The sequence below is a fragment of the Vairimorpha necatrix genome, chromosome 5, assembly GCF_036630325.1.
Source record: "Vairimorpha necatrix chromosome 5, complete sequence".
NCBI lineage: Eukaryota > Fungi > Microsporidia > Nosematidae > Vairimorpha > Vairimorpha necatrix.
In genome coordinates, this window is record NC_088820.1 from 856,634 (window position 1) to 869,699 (window position 13,066).

General features: G+C 25.2%; 2 protein-coding genes across 2 annotated transcripts; one reads left to right on the forward strand and one right to left on the reverse strand.

Annotated features, from left to right (window-relative positions):
- Positions 1-3,241: 3,241 nt before the first annotated feature.
- VNE69_05168 (uncharacterized protein) lies at positions 3,242-3,526 on the reverse strand (the record flags this gene model as incomplete). Its single annotated transcript, XM_065473652.1, has 1 exon — positions 3,242-3,526. The coding sequence occupies one exon, from the start codon at positions 3,524-3,526 to the stop codon at positions 3,242-3,244; it is 285 nt and encodes a 94-aa protein (XP_065329724.1).
- A 6,108-nt stretch (positions 3,527-9,634) lies between these two features.
- VNE69_05169 (uncharacterized protein) lies at positions 9,635-10,423 on the forward strand (the record flags this gene model as incomplete). The annotated part of the gene is made up of 1 exon (XM_065473653.1): positions 9,635-10,423. One exon carries the CDS (start codon positions 9,635-9,637, stop codon positions 10,421-10,423), a length of 789 nt encoding a protein of 262 aa, XP_065329725.1.
- Positions 10,424-13,066: the final 2,643 nt, after the last annotated feature.

The following is a 13,066-nucleotide window of genomic DNA, read 5'->3' on the forward strand; positions in this document are numbered from 1 at the left end:
GTTCTTAATATATGTTATAGAAGACATATGAATGTTTATAAAACAAACATATGATCGACTCCTAAATTTTTCTCAACAAACCACATGATTACTAAAAAGAATAAATCTTTTATATATACATAAAATAGTGTATACTAAGCACAATTCTGGGATTAAACAATATAAAATGAATGAAAATATGTTTAACACTAACAAAAATAATTGTAATGTCGAAAGAATAAAAGAAAAGCGAAAAAATTTACAAATTGAGACATCCATGAACACAAATTTCAAAAAGATTATTAGAAGAACTAATTATTATGTTTTTTATATGTTTCAGTCATCTTAGTCTATAAAACCCTACTCCAAACTATGTAAATTTTTGATTGTTACTTTCCTGCTTGGCCGCTTAAACTTTGAAAAAACGAGGCCAAAATTAATTCTGTAATTATATGTGAAGGACAGATAACAAAGACCAACCCAAATAAGTTTTGTAAAAAAATTTAATTTCCTGAAATTAATTTTATAAACTCTTTTATGCATGCAGATGAATTATTATAAACATAGACACCGTTGATGAGTCATAAATTTAACTCCGTTATTGGCTGTTTAAAGTACTAATATGTGACTAGATTGAACATTTATCTAAATTTTTACAACTGAATTGGATCATCAGATAAAAGTTTTAAAATTGTCTTGAGTTGTCTTAAGATATACATTGTATTTTAAACAATTATTGTTTATATGAAAATTTATGATTAACATTTACATATGAATACCCATATATGTTAGCTGTAGTATGTCTGTAAATTTTGTTTCGTGAGATGAAAAAAATAAACAATTAACAATCACATCAAACATATAAATTCTCAAAACGAATTTGATCTAGAATAATCAATTCATTTTCTCGTAACTAATATAAATTCGGTCTATGTTAATCTTTAGGGATTAAAAACTGAGCTTCATTAGACTAAAGATTAGCATATGTTGTTATCAAATTTTGTCTTTTTTTAAGATTCTAAGAATATAATAGCTGATTTTGATAAAACAATGATATGAATGTAGTCCAATTTTTATAACACTTCATGAATGACTTATTTCTAAATTTAATTTATCAATAAAAAAATTACCGAATTTTAATCAAATAATTCTTTGAAATTTTTTCCTGTTTTTTACTTATATTTGAATTGATCGATTGAGCTTTGTTTTCCATTTTTTTAGAGTAAGTTGTTTGACGAGAATGTCATTGTTTTATTTAGATTTTCTATTTATTGTTGTCAATTCTCAAGAATATACTTCGTCATTTATATTTTTTATTGTTTACAATATTATAAACCAAATTAATTGTTAACTTACATAATTACTGCATAGAAAAATCTTGTTATTTGGGCAAATACTATATTACTCATAATAACCGTCCTTTGATTTTTTTTAAACAATATAAGAGCTATATATGTATTAATATAATAATTTTTTTTAAACAGCTGAAAAAATTCGAATCTACTTAAACGAAAGTATATTTATATCATGTATACCTTTTGATCTATAGCTAGCTTCGGTTTGTTTTATATCATAGTTTAAGAGCTCTAACATAAATTTACCGTTTATATTGATTTTTGAACCTTAAAATAAGTAAGTCTTATAAAGAGTCATATCAATAACTTACACTTATATTAAATATGATAAAAATGATACAAATAATCCATGCTGGTATTTTAAATTCTGTATTATGTTCAAAATTAGTTTTTTTTATTCTAGTACTACAGTTAGTTCTGGATATTTCAGTTTAATCTAAAATTAAGCCTAGAGGTATAATATTATTATTTGAATCTAATCTTTAAAAAAATTCTGTAAATGATGTATACATCTTACGATCTGTTTGTGTAAATTCTGTAACTTCTTACAAATTTACTAGGTTATTAGAATGTCATTTGTAAACATATAAATCGACATTTCCACTTTGAAGACGTATAAATAGGTAAATTGACGACTTAAAAAGCTCAAATCTCTAAATTTTAGATTGAATCTAAAGATATAAAATTACAATTAGGTTATGTTTAAATTAAATGCATCATCATTGATAGAAAAAAAATCCGTAAACTCACAACATCTAAGAATTTAAAATTAAAGCCAAATAACATATCGAAAAATGCTGTTATTATTTTTAAGTAACACTTTAAATTAATATTCGGTCTTTCTCAAATATTCATTACCAAAAATAACGATTTCTTTACCTCTAATGACTTTCCCTATAAGAGTTACATTTTACTTAAGTTTTATTTTTGTCAGATCTTAAAATATATTTTTTTTATATAGTTTTTACTTTAACAAAATTTTGACATTTTTTTTTGTAAAGTAAAATTTTGAATTTTAAATAGTAAATAATATTAAGAAAAATCATAAGCTTCCATTTGTTTTATAACATTATACACTTCTAAATTCTCTTGTAATAGTTCAAACAAAGGAATTTGTGCCTTTACCTATTCGATATAGCAGATATCCTACAATATCAACTTTAACTTAGAGCCAAAGTTTAAAAAAGTAGTTTAATATTTTTTGGAATTTAAAAAAGAGGAATTATACATAAATTTAAGATTTTATTACTTGGTTTTAGTTTATTTCGGTCATAAAATTAGCACATAAAAAAACTATACCATTTACTGTAACTTTTTAAAATGAGAACAATATAATTCATTTACATAATTTTACATAATGAAAAAAAAAATTAAATAAAAAAAGTTATTTCGATAGATCCATAGTTTTTAACAAAATCAAGGGTTAAAATCATCTAATTGATATTTTTTTGTAATAAAAATCATAATTTTTATAATACAAAAGAAGATAAATATTGTACTATTTGGTTGTGATTATTTATTATAAATACTACCATAAACATAAAAGCCTTGTAAAAAGAGTGTTTTTTAATTAATATGCAATGTATAATACGACTTTATCGGAATAAAAGGCGGATACTTAATCATACCTTGAAAATTGTTTTTCATATGTTATTTTTTTATATAAATAGTAAAAATTTTGTTCTTCATTTGCTTTTTAGTAACTTGCATTCATTTACACAAGACATTGAATAAAAACATGAGCTGTGTTGTGATATATGTCGAAAGTATATTTTTACACATGAATACAAAGATTGCATGGCTTAAGTTTGATTATGTTTTAATTCATATAAAAGATAATATGGTTTATATATTCATAAAGTTTTCTTTTAAATTTTTTTTTGTCAATGAAACCTTTTTTAATTTTATTAAACGTCAAATATTTCATTAAAAAACACATTGCTTTCCACCATTCCTACAATAAAAGAAAGAATAGTACTGTTGAACAACAGTAAAAAATTAGTACCAATGTATTTAAGACCAGAGATAATTTGCGTGCCAATATTGACGGTACTTTTCTGCTGGGTTTCTCGATTAATTCTTGACTTACTTTTAACTTCAATTTTTACAGCCAAATAATTACTAGCTCCTTCAGATGTATCCACTCCACACAATATTGTTAAACATATGCATAACAGAATCATAAAAATCATTATGGGCTAAAAATACATTTCTTTAAATAAGAAAATTAATTTATTTTTACACAAATTAAATAATGACAGACTGAAATTAATGGCTAAAAGGCCCACAAAGGTCGTTTTTTGGCTATAAATTTTTTTTTAAAAAAAAACACCCTTTTTTGGAAAGTCAAAACGGGAAAAAAAGGAAGAAAAAATAAATTAATAAATATTTGTAAATAAATCATCAAGAAAGTTATTTCTTGACATAAATCTTACGAACAGCAAGTAATCAGAGTCTCTGTTCTGTGTCTTACTAAAGTCTTAATTTTTTCCTTTATACCTACTACTTTCATTGGTGTTAGTATTGAAGTTATTAAAATCGTTTAGAAATTTCATACAGAACAAAATAATATATCAATTTAGTTGTTATTATGATATATGTTCATATTATTTTTATTAAAATGAAACAATGTGTTAAGGAATGATGACACTTTGAGTTAACAAGCTTTACACACAAAAATGAATACAATATTATTTCTATATGTTAATTTACACTTAGAATCCTAATTTGGATACTTTACAGTCTTATTTTAAATTGCTGTTCCGAAGATGACCATGAGCTCCTCCTCTCGACTTTTCATTTTTGGGGTAAAAAAATTACAAATTTGATTAAATACCCTTTTTTAACCTTTGTGGGCCAAAGCTCCGAAATTAATAGTTTGAATTGAGAATTTAAGTATAAAATTTTATAATTTTGGACAAAATAAACTATTCATCTTTTCGTTTTAGTTACAAACAAAGCTTTAAAGTTTAATCGCATAAATATTATTCATCATAAATTCGATTGTTATTGTTTAGGCTGATTTAAGAAATTATGATTGATTGAAATAAATTAAAAACCGACATATAAATAAATTAGTCAACGTAAAAATTGTATATCAGAAATACCTATTTAAACTACATAATATTAATCCTTTGTTTACCTCTTATTATTTTGAGTAACTAGAGCAAAATCCAAATTCTAAACTTGCGTATCTACTACTGCTATTTATGATTTTTCTATAAAAGAAATACAATAATTTACATAATTGTCATACAAGACATTAAATATAAAATATGAAGCGACATTGTTTGTATGTATAAGTAAAAAAAATATCATAAAGACAAACATAGCAACAATGGGACTTACTGTCTGTTACAACCCTTATTTTCTTTTGTTTCTATTTACATAAAAAATGATAAACAAATGATATCCTTTGTAGATCTCGACTCATTTTAAAATCTGTGAAGTAAGATGTTTGATGAAGAGAAGATAAAAGCATGACAATCCTGTAATTTACAGCTCAAATCAACAAGGATATTCTAATAAATAAGCAATAACAAAATCATTATACAAGAACCATCATAACAAAATGAAATATACACTTCACTTTGTATTAGTCAATTTCTAATCGGTGTTTCGCTGACCCACGGGCAAAGATTACACAACTGTTAGCCTCTACTCTTATGTTAATATACATTTATTTTTTATAGAAATTTTTAAATAAAAAAAAGTAGATTCTAGCTATAAAATATTTTTTCATATTTATTTTTAGATTAAAATGACGAAAAGCTAGAAATTAGACAAATCAAGACAAATACTTGTTCTTATAATATTATCGGGCAATCTTTTAGTGCTTGGTTATATTATAACATGTAATGATTCTATGAATAAAACATAATATAAATGGGCATAGATTCATGTTTAAAATTTTTTTATAGGCCTGTTAGGAACCTTTAGATATAAATCCTTAACTTTTTTTTTAATTTCAACTTACTTCTCTCCACTTCCAGTCCCAGTTTAGCTTCAGCACTTTGGTTTTGCCCATCTTCATGCTTCCCAAGATCATTGTATGAATACTATATTAAATAAATTTTGATAATAAAGGAATTTCAATAAACTAATATTAATTGCTTTTTTGTAAAAATTTTAATTAATAACATCGGGTTCGTCATTCTATATTTCTAAAAGTATTCGATCTGTTCACTGCTGCTACTTTATGTTTCTTACAATAAAATAGTGCTAAAATAAAGACTAACAAAAACTTTTAGAGATTCGTGTTAATGAAAAGAGATAAAACAAAATGTGGAATATAATATGAATCATATCTATACCATAGAAACAGCTATAAAATAAATCTGAAGAATACTCAAAAAAAAATTATCTAATTTTTATACTAAAAAATGCTATACACAAAGGAAGAGCCCAACAAAGAATACTGTTTAATAGGCAGACAATACCTATATTATAGTTTATTTTAGCACCCAGGCTATTAATATTTTACAAAATTTTCACTATTTTTAAAAACACCAAGGATTCGTCCATTATCATTTTCATTAAGTATTTAATCACAAATAATCCATCTTAATCTACTTTTATATCAACGTATTTATCAAAATTCTGTTTGTTTTTACCTCAATTTAGCTCTTTATGCTAAAATTATAACATAACAAAGAATGATGTAAAGGCAATGTTTTTTCTGAAATAGAATATAGTAAATCCTGAACAGATCTATTTTTAGCATTATTTTTTACAGCGTACCCATATCATAATCCTCATAAACTAAAAAATTTGTTAAAAAAATATATATTTATATTAAATCATATTTTTAGATACAATAATAAAGAATAATAAGAAAATACTAATGTAATTTTCTTTACAAAATACAATTATAATGCCTTATATTAAAACAAACAAACAAAAGTAATAAAGTAGTATTTAAATACTGAGATTGCTTACGAATATATAATTTTTATATTATTTAATCAATTAAAATTTGTAAACAAATAAATAAAAGATATTAGTAAATTTTTCGCCCCAAACAAAGATTTATATGTTTTAAATATATAAACGAATAGGAGTTATTTAACTGGGTTTCATTAAATTCATGTAATATTATTATGGATTACAGTATGTATGTATATTGTTTCTTTAAATTAAAGTTTTCATGTTTGTAGCTGTAAAATTTTTTGCTATTAAAAAAAACAAACAGTTCGGACAAAATAAATTTTTATAGCACAATAAATAGATTATCCAACAGGAAAATGGTAATATTATATATGTTAAATATGACCGAACCCATTACAATTGTTTAAAAATAGCAATTTTATAATCTTAGATAGTTAAATATTTCAAATTTTTATAAAAATCTTTTTAGCAAACCCCACCTTCTTTAATCAGCAGCCATCCCATAAAAATAGATTCTGATATTTATTGTCTGATTCATCTATTAATAAGAAAAAATTTTGGTCTTAACCACTGGTTTGAATTCAAAATGCCGTAGGATCTCAAGAGCTGCTATTGTTTAACACGTATAACATATCTCAATGATTTAATATTTACAACTTTTATATTTTACCCCTAAGCAAGATAGAAGGAAGAGAATAAAAAAACAAATAAATAATTAAATATCGACATAAAATAATAAAAATTCCTAAGAAGATATTATTTTCGGCCTTTTTACATATAAAATCAAAATAATTGAATATTTTAATATTTTATTGTAAGGCCAGACATGGTACATGAACGATTGGAATCCGCATTGAGAAAATGAACCCGCATTTATATTTAAAAAAATTTACTTAACAATTTGTTCTGAATAATAAAAAAAGATGATTTATATTTCATTTTTTGGTGTTTGATAAGACCAGAGGACCTGTAAAAGGTACTCGTAGGTTTGTCCTAGTTTATTCTGTGCTTAGACCGCCAACCTCTCTTGGAAAGAAATCAAAATCTCCTATTTTGTTTGGTAGTGTATCTCGGAATCGCCCAAGTTTACGACATTGACGATGTGATTCACAGTCCCGTGCTCCATCCCTGAGATTTGTCTAATGCGGCATCATATGTTTTTCATTGATCAGTAATCACAATAGAACTATGTGAAATATTAAGTTTTATTACCTTTAGAAGAATAGCCTTAGGATAAGCAAGACACACGCTATTCTGCACTATTTTTTTTAAAATGAACTTTTAATCATTCATAATCAAAAAAAACTTTCGGTCTTAACAAATTTTGTTCTTACCAATTTGGTCATTTTAAAATAGAGGTTTTTTTTCAAATTTTCGATGAAATTCATATTCCCAATGCGGGTTCCAAACGGCCATGTACAGCAAAAACACAATACGAGCTTATCTGAGTTGAAATATACAATTAATATCAGGAATTTATGCACAGATATAACTGTTTAATAAGATTCCTTTTCAATTTTATGAATATTGTTTGACCTAAGAAGAGCATCCATTTTGTTGTCAAAATTAAGTAGTTTAACTGAAGAATCGAGGCTATTTGTGGTTGTTTTGAACAGATTAGGCTTCCTTAGTGCTGCTATAACCATTATTGGACAATCAAAACAAATTTTTTACATATATATGTTTCAAAAATAATCCCTGATTTTTTTGGGCTAAGAGATCAACCCGCGGCCAAATGGTAAAAAATTTAATCTAAAATAACTGAAACCTAAGAAATTCTTTAATTTTTTTAGTAATCTGCAACTCGAGATCAGTCATATTTATGTTTCCATTGTTCCCGCAACTTTTTTAACCCTTTTAGTTATTTTTTAAATTGTAAGATTTTTTTTATAGAGATAAGTTTAAAAAAATCAAAAATATTTTATATCAATAGAAAAGATCCACCCATAGATGAGGCCTATGGTCTTTATTATGGGTAGATCTCTTAACCCGGAAACCCTGGTACTAATTGTTGTAAGATAATTTGGAATGCTTTTGCATAGAAAGAGATGTTACCAAATGTAAATTGAATGATTTAAATATTTTAAGCAGTTATACGTTAACAATATTTTGTTTAAAAATCATAACATCGTCTCGATCATTAAAATACATGTCTTAAAAATGCAATTTCTTTATTTTCTAATTTTGGTATAACCATTTTAAAAATATTGAATTAATTAGAATTTAATTATGTACAATTAATTAACATAGACGGCACAATGAGGCATTGCGATGGATACATCTGCAGTTATGTTAAACCAATGGATTATCATATGCTTAAAGAATTAGAAATCATTCAGTCTTGGAATAAGTAGCTAATGAGTGTGTTGAGATACGAGTTGACACTAGGATACATTCAAGTATCAAGATAAAGTATAACAAGCCTGATATACTAATTGTGGGCAGTTGAGGAAAGAAGTGATTGTTGTTGAAATTGAGATCACAAGCGATTAACCTCCATGAGGTAGAAACAGAAAAGAAAAAGTAAATACGACTTTGATTGCAAACCATGTGGCTTCTTTCTATAAATATGAGCCGAAAATAATTCCTTATGTGATGACCTGAGATGGAATAGTAACCAATTTTCACCGCGCGCATACCAAAGAGCTCCGATTAAAACACGGAACTAAAGCATATATACAAACAAGAATTCTTAAAATGACTTTAGAAAGCCTAACTATGTCAATCAGACATGAGATTGATACTGATTAGAAAGAAGTATTTGAGGGTCATTGCGTGGATTCCAGAAAAAAACTCGGGGAACCACCAGAAGAGACTGTAAGCGTATCTTGTGAAAAGTAATTAGTAAGTAAGATATTATATTATAACTAGATAAAGTATTTATATAAATCATTAAAAACATAATTTACAAGAAATCTCAAAAAATATAAAGCATGTTTATATCATACATTTAAACATATGAATATCTTTATTATATAATATTAATTTTCTCGTTAGATCAAATAATGTAAGATCATATCTTTACATACTCCAAATTGTAGTTAATAATCCTAATATTTTAATTAGTTTTCCTTATTATTAACACACGGAAACATTAAGTTAATGTAAAATGTTATTATATTGTTCTTATAATTTTTGTTAATAATTTGTTTATTAAATAATATTTTAATGTATCAAACATAATGTACACAAACAAAAATTTAAGCTTAAACGTTCATTATAACTTAAAATTTAATTTGTTTGTTTATTTTTATTAAATAATTTTTTATTAATATTTTAAAATTGTGCTTTTTCAAATAATATTAAAAATATTTGTAAAATTGTAATTTAGAAAAGTTCATTGTTTTTAATTTATCAAATATAAAATTAAAATATATATTTTTCTATAAATCGAAAAAAGGTCTCCCCATAAAATGTTATTCATTTCGATATTTTTTAGTCAAAATATTCAAAGTTCGACAGCTAACCTTAGCACCGATAAAAAAAACAGGGAGTACCAGAAGTGTACAAATACCTTTTATTCCGAAGAGTCAAAGTTCAATGTTAATCTTCCTTCAAAGAAGAATAAAAAAATATCAAATTTATTATTGGATTCAATTTTAGATAAAATGACTTTCCCAATAAAAATGCATTCTGAATGGCCAAAAAAGCTTAACGGGACTGAATATGAAATTCTGAGAAAAGACATTGATTATGATACATTCTTTTTGCATTTAATTTTTAATAAAGAGTTAAACAACGACTTTACTGGAAAAGAAAAAGTTGTGGACAGTATAATGTACAACTTGAGGATCGTTACTTCCAAAATGTATAATTTATTTTTTTGTATAAATTTTAATGTTTCGGATCTTAATCTTGATATACTTAGACTGATTGTTGATAAATATATTAATGTTGAATTTACTGAAAAAGATTGTATATTTTCAAAAATATTTAATGCAAGTGACTTTAATACAATGTTTAATGAATTAAGAGAAAGTATTGGCCTAAAGGGAGATATTTACGACACCCATGAAAAAGTCTCACCTAGAACCATCAATGAGTTAAGAGATAGTATTGACACTGATAAAGATATTACTGACAGAAGTGGAAATGTATATAATCATGCTACAACATTGGACTTTAATACAGGTTCTGTGCTACAACTTGGTAGTTTAATTGGTATCGGATATTTAAACCATAATAATTTCTTGTTGAATTAAAAATTTTATTTGTTTAGCTATTAAAAATAGGTTTTAATGATTTTTTTGGTAACCATTTTATATTATCATAACTAATCGTATAATATAATGTATAAAGCCACTAAAAAGACATTAAATACATAGGTTTGAATTTTTTTTAGTCGAACTTTTGGATTTTTTAGTCGAACTTTTGCATTTTTTAGTCGAACTTTTACTTTTTATAGTCCAAATTTTGAATTTTTATAGTACATATTTTTTTATTTCAATGGCCTTTTTTGAAACAAAATCCAACACAATACCTAGAAAGGCGAGATCTACAGTCACTCCAGATGTCTTAAAACTAATTAAAAGACATATAAAAAACGAAAACTTGACCTTAAAAAAAATTTCCACTACATTAGATTTAAGTTATAAAACAGTTATGAGGATTCATAAGAAAATGTTAGTGGGAGAATCTGAATTGTCTACAAGTACAATAAATCTTTCAAAATTCAATCATCTAGGTATTAAAACCTATCGATCTCGTGTTAAAAAACAACATTGCAGTAGTAATGACAAGACTCTTAGTGAAATCAAAGAAGAACTTAATACAATAGCAAATGTTTTAATGTAGTTGTCACTATCTCGTTTAAATTATAATACTTAAATATTATAAAAAAGGACCATCTCTAATTCCTGCAGAGCGTAATTCTCAAAAGGAAATTGATAAAAGAGCTGAATATGACATGAAAATATCGTTATATTATCTAGAAAATTTAGTTTTTTGGATGAAACTGGATTTAATGCTCATACTTCAAGGCATTATATATTTTCTTAATATAATAAAAGCATTTAAAACAGTTACTCCAAATCGAGGCAAAAATTTTAAGTTGTTTTTGCGTGATTTCGAAATCGAATATTTTAGCATACGAAATGAAAAGGGCGCATATAATTCTGCTCTATTCATTGTCTTTATTGAGGGGCTTCTTTTAGATTTTTTCCATACAAATCCTCAAAAGATTTAAATAATTTATAATTGCAAATTTCATCATTCAAGAGAAGTTTTAGGTAAACTAAGAGAATTGGGCATATCTTATGTTTTTTGCCTTCATATTCACCACAGCTTAATTCTATTAAAGAATTTTTTTCCATAATAAAATTGAGGTTTTGTGCTATACAAAAATCAAATAATACTGTAGAAACTAATTTAGAACAAATGCTGAACAATGATTTTAGCTTATCGTGCAATAATTCTACACTAATATGGTAAGATGGCAAGGCAGAAAAATGAGTTTGTCTAATTTTATGAGGTTGTTTATTATTTTACACATTATTCTATTAAAGGTTCATTATATTTCAAATTTTGGGTTTTTTGTTTTTTTTTTTAAAAGTTGGTCTGTTAAAAAATGCAACCCCAATGTGAAATCACAAATGTATAATAGATTCACGAGTATGTCCTTGTAATATTAGCATTCTTTGTACAAAAAACTTTGTTACATCGATTAAGATTCAAAAAAGCAAGAAAAGACAAATTGTTTAAACATTAATTGTTCGCAAAAAAAAATTAGTTGTATTCGATTTTCTTACTCGAAATTTCATTTTAAAATCTAAAAGCGGCAATGTACCATACCTTCTATATTATTTTGTCTTTTATGTTATCTTTTTATAATTTGTAAGACTTGTTAAAAACCTTATATAATATTACATTTTGGTATTAACATTAAATGGTATAATAAGAGGTTGAGATTTGAATTATGTGAAATAAGTCCTTCCCCAATAATAAAGCATATAACTTAAATCTACAAATTTTAGATTAAATCATTTTGCCTTCTGTATCCTCATGGTTTAAAACTAAAATATAGAACTTATTTTCTATGTTCTACAGATGATAAATATTTTAATGTAAATGTATAAATATTATTGTTGTAAAAGCGCTTTATTTTGTTTTCGTCCTCTTCTCTTTGTATAAGATCGGGTTAATATATGTAGAAATAATCAAGCACTATAAATGCTCTGCATGAGTGCAAGGAACTACGACAAAATATTTTACAAATTGTTAATATTTTATTATTTATGTTTTACTAGGATATCTTTATCTCTTTTAAAGTTGGATTTAGATTTTATAAATAATTATTGTTTACTAATGATTAAAATGTCTATGGGCTTTTAAGCAGAAACAGAGCCAAAACACAGACAAATCTTTGTGTTGCTTTTTACTGCGACCTCATAAATGGTTAGTTGAAACGAATATTGCTTAATGCTATCATATGCGAAGGGTCAAGGGATGCAGTGCCCCTTTGAAGAAAAAGACTTGCTGCTGCCTTCTAACATATATTGACGATTAAGAGACTTTTAATTAACAAAAATAGAAAGGTTTAGGCTCTTTTTAAAAAATAGAGTAAAGAAATTAAGACAATAAAGAGAATATATATGAACTAGTAATGAAAAATCAAATTAAGCCCTGTAAAGCATGTAAATCTAAAATGAGATAACTAGTAAACATGGTTGTTTTTAACATTTTCGAAGAATAAATGCGAAAAGACATATTTCATTTGGCATGATACGTGCTTTGCTATTTCTAAACTCATTCATATAACAATTTTACATGTACTTTATCTGTAAATTCCAAAATATCCCAGCAGGAATTTTTATAACTATATGAATATTAAAATAATTGAAAGAAAT